Below are 18,446 nucleotides of genomic sequence, written 5' to 3'. Positions count from 1 at the left end.
CTAGAAAGTGGCTTGAAACACAAGAAACCTGTTTTTTTTTTTTCAAATGTCCCAGACCATAGATATATCCACAATCACAACACCATGACTTTGAATCAAAACCAATTCTCATGTAAAACCAAAGTTAGGTTAGGCCAAGCATGCCAAACAAACATAAAAAATTCAGGAGCAAAATCGGGGTATGACAGCTGCCCCTATTTAAGCGTCTTCAACTAGAGAATATGAAGCAGGGTATTCTTCATATGATCAAAGTGGGAGATGGTTAAATACTAAGAAGACCCGGATTTTGATCCTGAATCCGTACGAAATAATTAACAATGTCTGTCAGAATCGGCAAAGAAGCAATCTCGAAAGAAGAGCCCGTCTGGTACGGTGAAAATCGGTCTGAGTACCGAAACAGGAAGTTGACCTGAATACCAAAATAAATGGTAACACAGGAATACCCATGGCCTGAACGCCGCACTAAGCATCGGAATATGAGAGTATCAATGTTGGTCTGATCACCGGAAATCTGGTCTGAACTCCACTTCGATCTGGAAATCGGAAACTGGCTTGAATGCCACTTCGGTCTGGATACCGGGAACTGGCCTGGACGCCACTTCGGTCTGGATACCGGGAAAACTGGCCTGAATGCCACTTCGGTCTGGATACCGGGAACTGGCCTGGAATGCCACTTCGGTCTGGATACCGGGAACTGGCCTGGAATGCCACTTCGGTCTAGATACCGGGAAAACTGACCTGAATGCCACTTCGGTCTGGATACCGGGAACTGGCCTGGAATGCCACTTCGGTCTGGATACCGGGAACTGGTATGGACGCCACTTCGGTCTGGATACCGGGAAAACTGGTCTGAACACCACAAGTTCTTCGTCCTGACTGTTGAGAACTTCTTCGATCTGGAAATCGGGAAAACTGGTCTGAACACTACAAGTTCTTCGTCCTGATTGTTGAGAACTTCTTCGATCTGGAAATCGGGAAAACTGGTCTGAACACCACAAGTTCTTCGTCCTGATTGTTGAGAACTTCTTCGATCTGGAAATCGGAAAAACTGGTCTGAACACCACTTCGGTCTGGATACTGGGAACTTCATGTCTATCAGCATCGGCGAAGATAACAAAACAGTGATACGTGAGCCGGCACGCATGCCAAAGACCTATGCTGGGGATAACAATCGAAAGATTGACCAAAGAGTGCATGAGATATATTATCTATAGCCGTCAAAACGTAGATAATACACTCGCATGGAAGATTATCCATAACCGGGTTGCAGGTTGTTAAATGGATAAACGACCGAAAAGAAAGGCAACGGGGTACCAGACTAGGTATGAATAAGATGACCAATCAAAAGAGGATAAAGTTGCTTACTCGGAGCAAGTATCCAAAAAGAAGGGGAAGACCCAATGGGGGACAATACTGCTTGATCAAGGCAAGTATCCAGAGGGGACAAGACTATCAATACCACAAAGAGGGGATTACATCTACCGGTTAGTAGGCAGAAAACCACGGAAAAGTAACCAGTCATCGATAGGATGAGCACACAGGGTTAACTCCACCAAGGGGATGAAAGTGGGATTTTACAGCTACCAGTTAATAGGTAGAAAACCACAAAGATAGGACTTACAACTACCGGTTAGTAGGTAGAAGCCAAAAACAGCATGAACCACAAAGGCTACCTCTGCTAGGGGGTGAAAGTGGGATTTTACAACTACCAGCTTGTAGGTAGAAAACCACAAAGATAGGACTTACAACTACCGGTTCGTTGGTAGAAGCCAAAAAATTCCGCTGAGGATGAGATGAATGAGTGCCGGTTAGTGAGCGACTATTCATTTATGCCCCAGGGAAGCACGGGAGACAGCCAACAGGAAGCCAATTTAGGATCGATCCAAAAAGGCAAATTGAATCAAGACTCATCCTAATGAGGAAAGAACTCAATAGGGAAAACCCATCCCATTATGGAGGGAACGGAAGCAACCGTCATCCACGAGGATGTATCTCGGTGGGGAGCGCAGAAGGAATGGTGGACATTTTCTGCCTAAGGGGTCGACTCTATATGGAGAGATCAGACACGCCCACATATGCTAGGGGAATCGAACCAAGCTTGCAAAATGATGCCAACTTCGGGGAGTAACACTGCTGGGGATACCCACTTAACTAAGGAGTCACTTGTTGGGAAAACACCAACTTCTCAACCATGCTGATGAACCCAATTCTGAAGCCGATCCAATGGCGCGGTTCTAAACTCTTCACAACAAACCAATCTCGGCTGGTCACCACGGCCTAGGGCTAATGGATATGTTTGCAATGTTGATGCATGAGTTTTTTTTTCTTGTTTTACACAATGCTCCATGATCATGGAAATGCTATGCACTAATGATGCAATATGTTATGCTTATCTAAATGATGAATGCATAAACACACGTCTCCTCCAGAGACAACACCGGGGAACTCCAGGAACTGTGCTGAGGATCTTATAACCACGTCAACTTCCACCCTGCTGGGGAAAGACAAACCTTGCTGAGGATGCACTCCATCGAACCCGAACTGCTTGGAGATTACCCTGCTAGGGGAGGCAACCCATTCTTATCTCTACTGGGGATGATTTTCTCCGAATCCGATCCGCTTGGGGACCTCGCTGAGGGAAAACCATCAACACAAACCCTACTGGGAAGGCAGTAACCTTTAGGCTCGCTGAGGAGACACTGATCTCAAATCTGTTAGGGAGCACTACGCCAAAAAAGACCTATGAGAGCGCTTTTTTTGGCCTTTAAAAGCGCTTAAAAGCGCTGCCGTAGGTGGCGCTGCTATAGGTTTTAGCAGCGCTTTTTGTTTACTAAAAAGCGCTGCTAAAGGTTGTCAATAGAGAGCGCTTTTTAGTAAAAAGCGCTGCTAAAGGTGGTATATAGACAACCTTTAAGAGCGCTTTTTACTAAAAAGCGCTCTCTATTGACAACCTTTAGCAGCGCTTTTTAGTAAAAAGCGCTCTTAAAGGTTGTCTATATACCACCTATAGCAGCGCTTTTTACTAAAAAGCGCTCTCTATTGACAACCTATAGCAGCGCTTTTTAGTAAAAAGCGATCTCTATTGACAACCTATAGCAGCGCTTTTTACTAAAAAGCGCTCTCTATTGACAACCTTTAGCAGCGCTTTTTAGTAAAAAGCGCTCTCTATTGACAACCTTTAGCAGCGCTTTTTACTAAAAAGCGCTGTCTTTTCCTCTAGTAAAATAACAAAACGCTGCCTTCAGTTTAAGCCTACCATTTCAACCTGTAATATTTTTTGGGAATAATCCCATAAACCTGTAAATCAAGCCTCTCTAATTCAAGCATTTGGAGTCATAATTCAAGCATTTGTAATTTTTTAAACCAACACAAGCAAACCAACACAAGAATGAACACATTTGGAGTCATAATTCAAGCAAACCAACACAAGGATAGATAGGCACTGAACACATTTGGAGTCATAATTCAAGCATTTGTAATTTTTTAAAGCAAACCAACACAAGAATGAACACATTAATCTATCCATGAAATTAAAGATATCACTAAAATTATAAAGAACTATACACAAGTCAAAACTAATATGTTATACGGCCTATTTGGAGTCATAACTAATCTGTTAAAAATATAAAGAACTATACACTTGCCAACCAGAAACCATTCTTCATCAAAGTATTCATGTTATTTTGAAACCATTATATACTAATTAATCTTTTCTCAATAAAATATTGACACAATTCCTCCTTGATTTGTTCCAACTGCAGTCTCGTGTAATGAGCACACTTGTATTCATCAAAGTACTACATAACAAAACATAATATGCATGATTTAGTTAAAAGTAATAAATAATATGAAATATTCGATAAATATTAAAACAAATCCTAAGTTATAAATCCATACCGTGATTGGAATCTCTATTTGATTCATATTAATGATTTCCCTCATAAACCTCATTACAAAGTATCCGCAATCGATACCGTTGCGCTGTAGAGGACACTACATAGAAAAATAAATAAGAATGTATAGTTATCTTTTCTTATCAAGTAGCATCACTATTATAAGCAAAATTGTGAAAATTAAAGTACCTGCACTTTTATCCACGTAATGTTGCTGGATTTAGTACGTGGTACTCGAGCTTGTCTTTGAGATCGGAACACTTTTATTGATCTAACAAAATAAAAACATATATTTAGAACAATCTCACATAAATATACACGAATATTTAGAACAGTCTCACTTACGTATCAACTAATTGCTTCATATCCGGATAATTTGTCCATTCACCATCTATCGAATTCAGAAAATATACCACTTCTTTTAAAGGATCAATAGCAAGCAACAACCAGTGACACCTATAAATTAAAACAAAAGTTTATATGGAATTTTTTTACGTAAAAGAAACAATTAAAGATTAGAATAAACTTAGAATTAAAATCTAACCCTGAATTATACGGCCAAAGATACAAGTTGTTTGTACTGCTGGCCATGAATCTCTTGACTAAGTACTCTCTACATGAATCCGGTTCCCTACAAATTAATGCTTTGTTGACCAGGGAGGAAGACACGAAACGGAATCTGTTTGACAATTGATCATTCCCGCGCATGAAATTGTCATACAAGAACCTTCAATAAAAACATAATAAACATTAGACTATTTTTATTGAAATGTGTAAATAAATTGTTCAAGTAATTAAATAATATATAGATCGGATTACCGGATGTATGTGTGTATAACACCGACGCCTAATTCTTGATGCCGAAAAATATGTTCCAGATCTTCTTTTCCGATTGTTTCAGTGCATGAATAACCAAAGATATCTTCCTCCATATCCAGTAAGCGAATAGCACCAGCTGTTGCCATATCTGATGAGTCAACAAGTGTTTCAAGAGATATCTGGTATCGAGGCACAAAAGCACTTTTTTTGGCAAAGAAGTCACTGGAAGATCCCTCGTCTAACTACGCATTGACACAAATAATAAGATAATCAATTATAACACATTGAGACAATTAATAAGATCGTAGCATTTTTGTATACTTACAATTTTTTCCTCTAAGCGTGCATATCCCAAACGCCCTTTTTTGTATGCATACGTGGGATTTGACGCTCTCTCGCGATTTGTGGCACTCACTTTCTTGAAATTTTCGTCTCTTCTTTGGGCTACAAAAGCAACCCATTCTTCTTCTGTAATGAAGATCGCATACAATGAATAAATATCACAAAAATAGTGATGTTCACTATAGTTCTATAGCATTGCTTCTACTATAGCCACTAATTAACAACACTGTCAAATATATCATGGAATTACATTTACTTCCAACATACCTTCTGCATGAGGAATCCTGCAACAGAAGGCTTCAAGTATTTAGCAACATCTTCTGTAGAAGCATGAGCACGATGAGCAGTGCCAAATGCATCATTCACATAAAGATCAGCAAGGGAAGCCAACTTCTTGGCAAATTCAGGATCATTCTTCTCCTCTTCCTTGTGGAACCTCACATTCTCTAAAAGCAAAACACCACCTTCTGGAATTTGTGCAACCAACTTCTCAACCTCCTCACCAATACTGTCACCAGCAATCGTAACCTATAATAATCAAGAGAAATCAACATAATTAAAAAAAAAGTAAACCAGCAAATAAGAATGGTTTGATAGAATCCCAAAATAGAACAAACAGACCAGTTTAGTAAACACACACCTCGGATCCAAGAAGTTCAGACAACCTTGGTACAAGGGGCTTCAAACTGTACTTAGGTGTTACACCCTTTGGACGTCCCTGAAAACAACACATTCAAGAATTAATTTCAAGTTACTACTACTATCAAACATTCATAGTTTCTCAAACTCCTCTTCAATACATCTCAACATTGAAATATGCAAAATAAGCAAAATTAAAACAGAAACCACATACCCATTACTTCAACCTTTAAATTAAAATATTTACCGGATCTAACTCAAATGGAAAATTAACTTAAATCACAACAAAAGCCATAACAACAACACCGAATCTTTGCAGTATGATTAACAAAGATAAAACTAGTAAAAGTAATCAATCTAATGAAAACACAAATTACAGTCATGCAAAGAGAGTATAGAAGGGTTACCAGATGGGAGGAGAGGATGACTTTAGCACCATAACCAGTCAAGTACTTGATGGTAGGAATAGCAGCACGGATTCTGGTATCATCGGTGATGTTCAAGTTATCATCCAAAGGAACGTTTAGATCAACCCTAACGAAAACCCTCTTTCCCTTCAAATCAGCTTCCTTCAATGTTCCAACGCTTCTCTTTGTCGCCATTTTCTTCAACTTTACACAAATCTGAAACAATGAATCAATCACGTTGAAATTCAAGGAGAAACAAAACGGATCAGAATCAAAAAGAGGAAAACGGAGTGGAAATTTGAGAGTTTGGTGGCGGAACTTACAATGGATGGTTGAGATCGGAGTTCGGACACTGACTGTAAGAAGGAAGGTTCTGGAATATTTATAGAGAGAAATGAGGAATAAATAACCCATAATGTAGCAATGCAAGTCCATTCAAACCAAAATCGACCACCTATTCTTTGACTTCTAGGGCAAAACAGAAAGACACGAAAACCTAACCTTAAAACGCAATGAGATTTCCAGGTATTGAATCCTTCTCTTTCGAATGCAGTCTCTTTCAAATTTGCAGTGTTTATCGTTGAGATTTCCAGGTACTCTGTGGAATTTTTTCCAGGGCAGCGAGAGCTTCGAACGAGAGAGAGTGAAAGAGGGATTTCTGAAAGTCAGGGATTTTGTAATATTAGATTTATTATAATTTTTATAAATGACCTATGAGAGCGCTTTTACCTTAAAAGCGCTTTCATAAGTGTGAAACCCATGAGACCTATAAGAGCGCTTTTACCTTAAAAGCGCTTTCATAAGTGTAAAACTCATAGATGTGAGACTGAGACCTATAAGAGCGCTTTTACCTTAAAAGCGCTTTCATAAGTGTGAAACCCATGAGACCTATAAGAGCGCTTTTACCTTAAAAGCGCTTTCATAAGTGTGAAACTCATAGATGTGAGACTGAGACCTATAAGAGCGCTTTTACCTTAAAAGCGCTTTCATAAGTGGAGACCTATAAGAGCGCTTTTACCTTAAAAGCGCTTTCTTTGCATAGGCGAATTTTTTTTCAAGCTATTACAGCGCTTTTTTTAAAAAGCGCTTTCTTTTTGGTGCTGCCAAAAGCACTTTTTGGCGTAGTGGAGGTAACCCTCTCACACCTACTGGGAAAATACAGCTTATTGGACACGGAACACCTGTCGAGTCGCCGAATTGCGGCATCCATCGTCCACCCACAGTGTCGGCTCTCCCTCTTTTACGAACTCCCAGACGCTTCTGGACTTTTCTGCTCCATCATCTTGTATTCCCAATCTCGTCCGTACTCCACGGAGATCGAACTCCTGGTATTCATACAAACTTTCCAATCATCAGACTCTGAAGAGTCTTCTTGATTAACTTTCCAGGACTGTCGTCGTAATCCTTCACTGTCTTTTCACCGTTCAACTATCTCTTGCCCCTGATCAGGCTCTGTAGCAGGGATCGTTAGATAAAAGCGTGCCCCAGGTATGCCCCAGGTGTTCTGATATTTCAACGCCTAAGTCACTCAAACTTCCGAATAAGATTTCCAGATTTCAACCTCACAAGCATGCATCGGAAGGGACCTCTATGTTTCAAAATGCAAGTATTCTTATCAAAATAAACGGATGTTTTCGTAATCAAAACGGTAATGACACAAAAACAAAATTTATTTGACCGAACACACGCTTTATTGACTGGAATAAAAGATGGCTCACAACCGAGCAACACACAGGAAGCAAACCCTGGAAAGAGGTGATTGCACACAACAGAAAAAACTCTATCCTAGTGGCAATGTGAAACCATGATCTTATCGGGTTCCAACTCAGTTACACCTCATATGTCCTCAAGACTTTCCGCACTTTCTGTCTTCTGAACAAGATGCTTCCGATTGGTCTCTGTTGGAGATTATCCAAGTCATCATGAACACAAACGATCATGCTAGACGCAGTTGTTTGTTTCAATCCCTCTTTTGCCTGGACCGCCCTTTCGGGTTTCAGTCCACCGGGATACCTTTTTTGCCCAAGTCGCCCTTGTGGGGTTTTCGACTTGCCGGGTGTACAGTTCTTTTCTTTTATTATCCCTAACTTTTGCCCGAACCTTTTCTCTCTTTTTTTTGGTTCGCCGGGATGCCCTTTTTTGCCTGGACTCTTTTATTCTTTTTGTCCAGCGGGTCTCTTTTTCACGAAGTATCTTTTAACTGCGTCCGCATTCACAGGGGATGGAAAATCCTCATCATCCGTGGTCGTCAGCAACAAGGCTCTGTCAGAGAAAACCCTTTTTGACCACGAACGGACATTCATAATTGTTTATCCACTTGCCCCACGATCGTCTTGAGGAGGAAGGATCCTTTTCAACACCACATCTCTTCCATGCTACCCACGAGGTCGCACTTCTCGGTCAACAACACGCTTCATTTACTGGGTACAACTGCCCCATGACAAGTAACTGTCAGCCTCTTTTCTCAACCAGGCTCAACACGTTATACCGAGTCCTCATCCACTCGCCCTTTTCTAACTTCTCATCCATCCGGACTCTTTACAATGAAATCTAGCCTCCAGCAGGCAAGATCACTTCCATCCCATACCGCATGAGGAAGGCGTTGCCCCAGTAGATGCACGTACCAAAGTACGACACTCAGGATACCAACTTCGTACTCAGCCACTATCATTGGTGCGTTCACATGTTATCGGGGAAGCACTAGCTCACTCTCTTTAAACTCTCCCCATCAGACATCAAAACCCGTTCGGATTCGGGGTCAGGCCCCTCCTCCGGGATCGGTCACTCTCAATCTTTCGATTCGAGTACCTCGAGATGTCCTCATCAGGGACTTCAGACTTCCTTGGTTGACAATCATCAGTGGACTGTTGGGCGAGATAACCATACAATACCCTCCTCTTGGTTGCTTTCCAGGAGGTATACTGAATATCGTATTCAGTCGACATCACTTGCCCTCTCACAACCCGTCCGTTCGATGCTAGCTCCTCAAGCACATATTTGATCAGATCCATTTTGGACATCCACAAGGTGGTATGAACCAGCATACACTGTCTCAATCGGCGAGCAGCCTATGCCAAAGTACATCAAGTTTTCTCGAGCAGTGAGTGTATTGTTTCACAGTCGATAAACTTTTTGCTTAGGTAAATTGCGTGCTCTTTTCGACAAGACTAGTCATACTGACTTAATACGCACCTCATAGACCCCTTAAGGGCTGTCAGGTACCAGATTAGCAGTCGTTTCTTCCCCGGAAGGTATCAGAATCAGAGGTTCCTCCTACTCCTTTTTTTTTTTTTTTTTTTTTTTTGCAGGATCAACCTTGATTCCTCTTTCGTTCGCAACATGCCTCGGCAGCTTGCTGGACAGCACTCCATAAGTGCGCTAATTCGAACTCAACAGTATGAGTTATCTCTACCTGTCAAACAACTTGATCCACCGGATGCCCCTCCTCTGCTTGGGACTTTGCCATCATGTCATCAACATGGCATTTGCTTTCACGATGAATCATATCACGAAACAAAGTCACCCTAGACTTCTGATACTTGGCACCGGCCTTCTCGATACTGAGTGACATCACCTTATAACCAGAAGGTGCCCCTTGTGTGATGGACATGGTTTACGTCATATCATCTGGCAACAGTTCAATCTGGTCTCGGCCAAGAAGCCATCCATGAAGATAAACTGAGCATTATAATCAATCCAATACCTCGTTGTGATGTACCGGGAATTCATCTTTCAGATTAGCTCAGCTCACATCTCGACAGTCCACACACATTCTCATCTTTCAGCACCGGTTTCCGCTTCCCTGGAGGACAGTCTTCTCTCCATGGTAACTCGTGCCTCCACAACAATGGTATCTTACCTTGGTGTATCTAGATACAACCAGGCGCACATATACCATCCTGTTCTTGACTTGCCTCTGAAGCGGCCTCAATATTCGCTTTCCCTTCTGACCTCGGCGGTACTTGGGATGGCAATCTTGATTCGCTCCTCGTGCGGTTGAATCACCTTCTCCTCTGGTTTCAACGACCCGACTAATTCCAACAAATCACAATCTTCTTCGCCTTCTCCTTCAGCATGATAGATCGAATTGTCGAAGTCATACAAATGTGTAACCAAATTGTTATCGATGAGATCAGGAGGGTAATCACTTTTAAGGTTGGAACGAGACAAGTTCAAAAGAAAAACGAAAAACATTGCCATTTTTTATATATATTTTTTTAAAACTGTAAAAAATGAAAAACAGGGAACACCGCTTTTAATCACAAAACATCCATTTATTACTGATGCAAAACGTTGCAAAATGAAACACATGAGATGACCCTTACAATGGACCAGTACGTTTCGGGCAAAACGTATGGCTTTCATGCAAACAACAATTGAAACACAGAAATACTACACTTCCGGATGAGTGACGGTGATGCTTTTGGAGGCCTTCCAATTGCCTGGTACGCACGACTTTATCCACAGCTCGAGCTCGCGGTCGCGGTCAATCTCTTCACTCACTGAACAAGCATGATCAGAATCCAGCATTCCTGCACTGACAAAGATGTACGGTGGACGACGTCCTCTGTTTGGTCTAGACGACTCTTGATCTGGATAACCAATCCCGAACATGTCTGCCTTTACCTCTATGTCGATGATCCTGCCCCAACCTCGGGCCTCTTGGTTCTTCACCACCTCTAGAGCTTGTTTATAGGAAGAAATGGACAACTTCTTCTCTTTCTCGACAACAAGAGCGCCCTCCACCTGGACGGTTTCGATTGCTTGACTGGGTATTTCAAGTTTTCCAATGTCCATTTCTACTTCTTTCATCTTCTGGGTCGTGTCTCCCATCAATACACACCCCTCTGTGGCAACGGCCGCACAACCATTATCAATAACAGGGGAAACTCCATCCTGCACTAGAGGTTCTGGGACCACAGACATGGGAACCTTTAACTGATCTTCCTCAGTCATCTCCATTCCTTTCTTGACCTTTTTCGCCATCTTCATCTTTACAGGACCCTGCCTGGGTACAGGGTTGACATCCCCCTCCATGATCTGTGCCAAACTGATGATCTTGGAGTCCACCAAGTCTTGGACAACATGCCTGAAAGCCCTACAACCCTCAACACTGTGCCCGGGTGCCTCAAAATGGAACTCGCACCTGGCATTCTCATCATAGTTTGGAAGCCTCCGCTGTTGTTCTACAGGAATCAAAATCCTCGGCCGAACTAATCCCAGATCTCTCAATCTCCTGAACAAAAGGGTATAAGTCACAGGTGGTTCCTCAAACTGATGATCCTCCTTCTTCTTCCTCACTTGGCTCTTAGCTCTCGGTGCCTTCTGTTGAAGTGGTGGTTGTTGCGGGGGTACAGGTGAGTTACCAACAAGAGTGGTTACAGCAACAGCATAAGGATGATAACGATCCTTACTGCGTTCTTTCTTTGCTGGCACACCACTTGACTCAACCTCCTTTTTGAGCGGACCACTGTCAGATAGTTTCTTTGTTACCGGGCCAGAGGGATTTGTTACATCGGATGATGAAGCCTTTCCCTGAACTTTCTCCTTGATCATCCAGCTCTCAATCCTTTCCAATCTCTCAGACATGGCTTTCTGCCCCAAGGCAAGCCCTTGCACAATACTGAACAATCCCCTCATCATCTCTTTCAGTTCAAGGATGTCGGCGTTGGGAAGATCCATCAGCTTGGATTTGTTGAGTCTGACTGTATGTCTGAATGGAAGAGCTATGCGTACCGGTTGACACCTACAAAACAACAAATGGGTTAGTATGACTCACACATGCAATGTCCATCCGTACCAGGAATATTCCTTTGATTTTGGTTTCACAGAGACAGATGATTTTTCATCAATAACATTCTGACATCTGGCTATCTCTCAACCAGAATCTTATTCAAAAGTGGACCCTGAGTACGGATAGACACGAGTTGAATGCAGATGAATGCGATGCAAATGCATGAATGCAAGCCATTGCGCCACCAAGTCATCTGAAGACCTATTCTCTGAACTAGTCACAGTCATCGGGACTAAGTCACCATAAATCCGACTTGGGGAGTTCCGAAATAAACGAAACTGGAGACCACATCACTATCATCACAGGAACATCCACTGAACGGATGACAGTCAGATCCTTTGAACAGGTACTTTCAAATTCAACCCGGGGATCCGAAATAAACGGAACCCATTGATAAACCACGGATAGAACTCCGGCGTCCCAGAAATAAATGTCCATAAATTTGGCTGAACCAAAGTCACCATCACAGCACCACTGGCAGAAACCGTATCTGTAGAGATCAAACCCTCCCCTCACTGGTAGGTTCTAAGAATAGAAGTTTGTCAGCTTCAGCCCTTCAGTCGAGAATAATACGTTTACCACTGAAGGTTTGGCATTATTACGGGATAAAAGACCTCTGCTGACTCCCCTCAACAGGATATCCTAAAGCAAGTTCCCAGTCTCGGGGTCCTCGGATTGAGCAGCGAGAATGCGCCCACCAGAGCTAACATAATCACGTCTCGGAGGAGAGGCCTCGACTGAGTTCTCGGGAAATGGTCACCAGAGTCGACGATTTCTAGAGGAATATCTGTCGTTATGGAACACCCATAGGACAGAATATATCCAAAAGAAACCTCGTCTGGAATGTGGGTCTCATGAACGACTTAACGTAGCAACATACCACGCAAGCCTCATGACTATCCACTCTAATACCTATGGGTACACTCAAGCCTGGGTAGTGGGCTTATCTCTCATAGAACAGTCCCAACCCAACAAACAAACAACCCACAGATACAGCAAGCATATGTACATGAATGCAATAAGGTAAAGCAGGTAAATGCTGAAAATAAATGACTGTACAAAAGAATAAACACCCAACAAACAAGAAACCTACAAAAGCTAGGAGGGACTCGCTTAGGGAAACGAAGTCCCCAGCAGAGTCGCCAGTTGTCGCAACCCGAAAAATACGGTCTGCGAAAAAAACAACCGGCGAGAAAGAAAATGACAGAAGAGTCGCCACCGTGCGTTATTTATCCCAAAGGAGGGAAAGGAAACGCTCGAAGTAAACCTGGAGAAAGGAAAGGAAAAGACAAGGTCTCGCAACCAAATCTTGGGTTCGGGAGTCGATTATGCGAAGGGAAGGTATTAGCACCCCTACGCATCCGTAGTACTCTACGGGATCCACTCTTGTTGTTTCTTGTCTAAAGGGTGTATGTTTATCTAATGTACTATTTACTAAAAGGGTCAAGAGAAAAATGACTCGCATAGATATCGCATCCACTGCATACGTATCTCATCTGAATATGAGAATCAGAGTCTTCGTAGCTCGGGTACCTATGGGTTAAAGAGATGTGTGCTCGCTAAGACATCGAGTCTTATGCCTACGTATCTCATCGGGAATGAGAATCAGAGCAAAACGTAGTTCAGCTAACTACGGGAACAAAGGTTCTCGATTGCAACTAGGGCAAGAGAAAGGGAAAGTCTCGATCGCAACGAGGGCGAGAGAAAGGATCGCAACGAGGGCGAAGGCAAACAAGGATTAGTTGTTAGTCATTAGTCAAACTCCGCAAGACATCGCGTCTTGTGCCTACGTATCTCATCTGAACATGAGAATCAGAGTTGCCGTAGTTTGGCTCACGCACGCCAAACAAAACAAGACACCTACACACAAAAAGGTGGCAAACATGGAGCCTGACTGCCAATCACTGGACTTACATCAGCATCCGAACCAAAACACACACAAAAGGGCAAACGTGGAGCCCGACTGCCAATCACTGGACTTACATCAGCATCCGAACTGAAACACACACAAAAGGGCAAACGTGGAGCCCGACTGCCAATCACTGGACTTACATCAGCATCCAAACCGAAACACACACAAAAGGGCAAACGTGGAGCCCGACTGCCAATCACTGGACTTACATCAGCATCCGAACCGAAACACACACAAAAAGAAAAAGAAAGGTGTGCCCGGAGAGATCTCGCACGATCTCCTGCCTACGTACCTTATCTGGTATGAGGATCAGGGCAACGTAGTTCCCCTACATAGGGGTTGCCATCTGAACATGGACTTAGAAGGAGGACACCAGTTGTGTCAAAAGAGAGTGGGCAATGTGTTCACGCCCTAGCAGTAGGTGTCGCAGCTCGCTGAATCGAGTCTTAGGCAGTTACCTCTTTGCAATAGGACGGACTACATGCCACAAGATCGGAGACGCTCGGAAAAGGTCTAGAAGTGGGGAAGCTCTGCCCTAAAGTTGTCATGCAATGTGTACTTAAGTGTTTAGGATTTACAAATGGGAATATCTACCTAATGTTAGCATGCGAAGAATATGGGAATTCTACCTATGTTATCATACAAAGGGTTCTATCTAATGGGTGCTACCTAATCGGAACAAGAATCGACGAAAGGAGCGAGGAGAAGTGTTAGGGATAAAGGTAGATGGCGATGCACGAAGCAATCGACTTACAAGGTTGATGGCGATGCATAAAGCAATCGACTTACAAGGTTGATGGCGATGCATAAAGCAATCGACTTACAAAAGGGTGGATGAATACGTGCTGGTTCTGTTAGGTTTTTGAAAAAATGATTACTCGACGTTGGGTCGAGGTTTTGATCTTGTTTTGAAATATCGGGTGTTCATTTTAATTCTTGTATTAACAGATGAATAAAGAATGAAAGAATAAATATTATACATTTCATGGGAGAGGGATACATTTGTTATGAATGGGGGTTGACATGGCAATCAAGCAATATAAATATATGCCTCAAACACCATACAAGTAGGCCACAGTTAATCAAACAAGTAAGATATAAACAAGTATATAATCGAATCAAATAATCAAAGAATGGAATAATAAAGCATTAAACAATGTATGAGTGTAAGTGCAAAGAAACCGGCTCATTGTAAGAAAGCCCAAGAGTAAGCTATGTGAGGTCGATGGCGATGCTTAAGAAGCAATCGACTTACAAGGGTGTGAAAAATGGGCTCGATATTAAATCGAGAAAAGTATGATTTTTATAGTTTGAAAAAATGGTTTTTGAACTATGCATTTACTAACAAATGAAATTATAATAGACATAAAAAAAAAGATATTAACAAAATACTAAAAGAATAAAAAATGCTAAAAAGAAAAATAATATAACTAAGAGAAATAAAAAAAATGCCAAAAAAATGCCACACATGAGTGTTGAATCCACCCCACTCAAGAATATGCACACTGCCCTTCTCCACTAGGGCACTCAACAATATTTGCTACTGAGATGCTATCATAAATATATGAACTGGGCTGACAAATTTATAACAAAATAAAATAAAAAAAACAAAATAAACATTTTAATGGGTTTTTTATTATCTCTGTTAAAAACAAATTAAGCTAAACAAAAAATAAATAATAATAATAAAAGAAAATAAGAACATATACATTTTTTGATTTTTGTGTTAAAAATGAAATAAATTAAATAATAAAAGAAATAATTAAAAAAAAGGAAAAAAGAAAATGGAAACAGCAGATTCTCTACCGCTATCGTCTCCTTCACTCTCTCTCACATTCTCACCAGAAAAACCATTCAATCGCTCTCTCGCCCATGTCGCTCAACCTCATCTCTCAATCTCCATTATTCAAACGCTCCTCACCTCACGTTTCTTTCAATCTCTCAATGAAATCTCTCTCGCACTCGACCTTAAGCTCAGCGAATCAATCTCTCTCAACTCTCACAACATTTTCAGACAACAAGCTAGGAGAAAAATAGAGAGAAAGAAAGAAAAGTCCTTACAAAATGTCGCAGCGGTGGCGGTGAAGAACGTACAGGTGCTGGCCTCCAGGTAATCAATCTTGGGATTTTTAGGGTCTCTTCTCAGATTTCGCCTCCCAGTTCTTTGTTGTTCTCTAGGGTTTTTTTGTTTACTGATTCATTCTCTCTATTTATATTCTGTGAATTAGGGTTACAAATTGGTGCCCTTGTGTTCAAAAGTAACTCTGCAAAGCACTTTGGATGCTCAGAAATTGAATTGCCCTATCCATGTTAGATTCAAGAAAAGGTATCCTTCACAAACTTTCCTCTCTGCTTTGACCTCATACCAATTTGGGATGTTTTTGGACTTTGCCCTCTGACTGTTGGTTAATGATTTTGCACTTTGGATTTTGCAATTTGACTGATTAATGTGTTCCCCCCTTATTTTTTTACCGCAGTAAAAGAATGGTGAGCATGGTTTGCTGCAACCTTGTTGAATTGGCCTTGCATTGCCCTGCTGGATCCCTTCGTTCAGTTCATCAGGTGGTTTAAGCGTGTTAGCATTGTTTTCTTATGTGAGGCTCATGTTGGTTTTGGCCGCTGCAGGATACAGGACCAATGCATTTGCTTCCAAATTCATGCCTCAAGGATAGCCATTACAACGGGATAGCAAGTCCTGTAAATCCAATGTGTTGGTAGCTCCATTTGGATCAATATTTCATGGCTTGACTTGTGTTCACGGTAGATTGGTCATTGACACACACATTCATGAATTATGCATTGATGCTTCTGGTTGGTTTTGTTTATGTAGGTTCAATGACTTTGGAGGTGCAAGCTGGCGAGGTGAACTGATATTGTAAGTGCATGGCATGTCAGTTGCAGTAGGTTGGTTGTCGTTGGCGGCTAGCGTGGGTGGTTGAGTGGAATCCGGTTCTACCGAGTTTGCTGCATAATGCTTCGGGTGCAGAGTTCTTGTGATATGCTCCCATTTCACCCATGTTCGGTGCTGGATTTGCTTTTGCAGGGTTGCCTCTTGTTGGAGGATATGAATTCTAGGACGTGTGTATCGAAAGATGTTGGTGCATATGTCATGTTAGTTCCTGCAGTATTTTAAAATCTGATGGCACAACGATTCAATTATGTTCTCTTGTCGAAACAACCATTTCAAGGATGCCGTGTGAATTCTTGTAGAAGATAAATCTTCTTTGCCATTACTCATGAGCTGGAATATGATTTCCTCATCTTCTTGACTATAGTAAATATGGTAGTTCATATTGCCAAGACCCCTCAACAAACGGTAGAGGTCCAACAATCGTGTCACCGTCAAATTACCGGTTGTCTCATCATGAAAGTCATTACTATCGCTCAAAGAACCAACTTATCATCTGCAAGTCTGCTATAGTGAACTGGTATATATCCTTGGTAAAGCAGCATATTGACAAGGAGAAAAAATATGGATTGTATGTGCTCCTTTTCTCCGACAGAGAGAGCAAATCAACAGGACCTGAAGGCAGATGAGAAGAAGCCTTTTCAGTAAGTTTCCATGCAACAGATTTATGGAAACTCATCGGCAGCCTCATGGGCAACACAGGTATGAAGAAAACCTATCTTATTTCCTCATTTCATCATTTAGAGTAGGCATCAATTTAAGATGATCCCAAATTTTGAAGCACAGGTATGCACCTGTCTATCAAGACAATAACTTTCTTCAGGAGAGGAACAAACCCTTAGAACAGTTGCAATGGTGAATTGGTCCGGCAACAGTCCACTCTGTAATAAATCAACAAGCCTCCTTAAAGAATATTCCTCTAAACCACTCATAGCACAGTCAGGTATGACGGTGTTCCATTAAATTCACTTTGTACTTCTCGCATAGTAGACACCACCAGCCTTAACATACATATTGATAACACTATTCGCAACAGAGACAAATTGATCCCGTTCCATCCTCATAACATCCTCATAACGGCAACGTGAATCTGTTCTCCCAGTTCTAGCCGGTTAAAATAGCATAAACGTGAAGAGTCTCGGAAGCAGATGGGGAAACATAGAGGAGGCACAACTTGAAGAAGTGGAGTTGACAATGGATCTTTGAGCAGATAACAAGGGTTGGCAAATGAGGGATTCAGATCATTATTGGATATAATTACGTGACAGAGGAAGCAGTAACAATAATAGATGTGAGCATGTGTTTATGTTTGCGGTTATGTTGCCGTTATGTCTCATTTGCTCATTGCTTTGATATGATGCAGGGTCGTCGGGTTCATGGATTAATTCTTGAAGAATTCCGTTGTAACCTTTTCATGCAGGAAGTTAGTTTGCTGCCAGCGTTTGCCGGTATAAGTGATTCTCCTACATTAGCTGTTGCAGATGTCGACTATTGCGTCATGAGCTACTATGACTTATAATGCAGGGAATAGTCAATGCCATACTTGCTGTTCATGGTACATCATGGCGCTGAATGAGAAAGCTTGGAACATGGTGGACGATCGGGGTTTTAATGATGCTTTGGTTATTTACACTGAATGTTTTTGGATTCAGTTGGTTTCTTGTTACCCGTTGTTGCTGACTTGTTGTTACTGGTGCATTGCAGGATGCTTTGGTTTGTGTTTGGATTGCAT

General features: G+C 41.8%; 1 protein-coding gene and 1 long non-coding RNA gene across 2 annotated transcripts; one reads left to right on the top strand and one right to left on the bottom strand.

Annotated features, from left to right (window-relative positions):
• Positions 1-3,950: 3,950 nt before the first annotated feature.
• Positions 3,951-6,493, bottom strand: LOC127102935 (phosphoglycerate kinase, chloroplastic). Its single transcript, XM_051040250.1, has 8 exons — positions 6,424-6,493; positions 6,101-6,316; positions 5,695-5,772; positions 5,322-5,582; positions 4,713-4,954; positions 4,438-4,620; positions 4,239-4,349; positions 3,951-3,993 (listed from the first exon to the last, which is right to left on the bottom strand). The coding sequence occupies exons 2-8, from the start codon at positions 6,293-6,295 to the stop codon at positions 3,951-3,953; spliced, it is 1,113 nt and encodes a 370-aa protein (XP_050896207.1). The 5' UTR covers positions 6,296-6,316; positions 6,424-6,493.
• Positions 6,494-17,364: 10,871 nt separating this feature from the next.
• LOC127107565 (uncharacterized) lies at positions 17,365-18,162 on the top strand. The gene is made up of 4 exons (XR_007795771.1): positions 17,365-17,416; positions 17,501-17,657; positions 17,817-18,005; positions 18,078-18,162. It is a non-coding gene; the product is annotated as an uncharacterized LOC127107565 (long non-coding RNA).
• Positions 18,163-18,446: the final 284 nt, after the last annotated feature.

Source organism: Lathyrus oleraceus, chromosome 7, assembly GCF_024323335.1.
Source record: "Lathyrus oleraceus cultivar Zhongwan6 chromosome 7, CAAS_Psat_ZW6_1.0, whole genome shotgun sequence".
Classification (NCBI taxonomy): Eukaryota; Viridiplantae; Streptophyta; class Magnoliopsida; order Fabales; family Fabaceae; genus Lathyrus; species Lathyrus oleraceus.
Note: the sequence above shows the minus strand (reverse complement) of the source record. Positions and strands in the feature narration are given on the sequence as shown.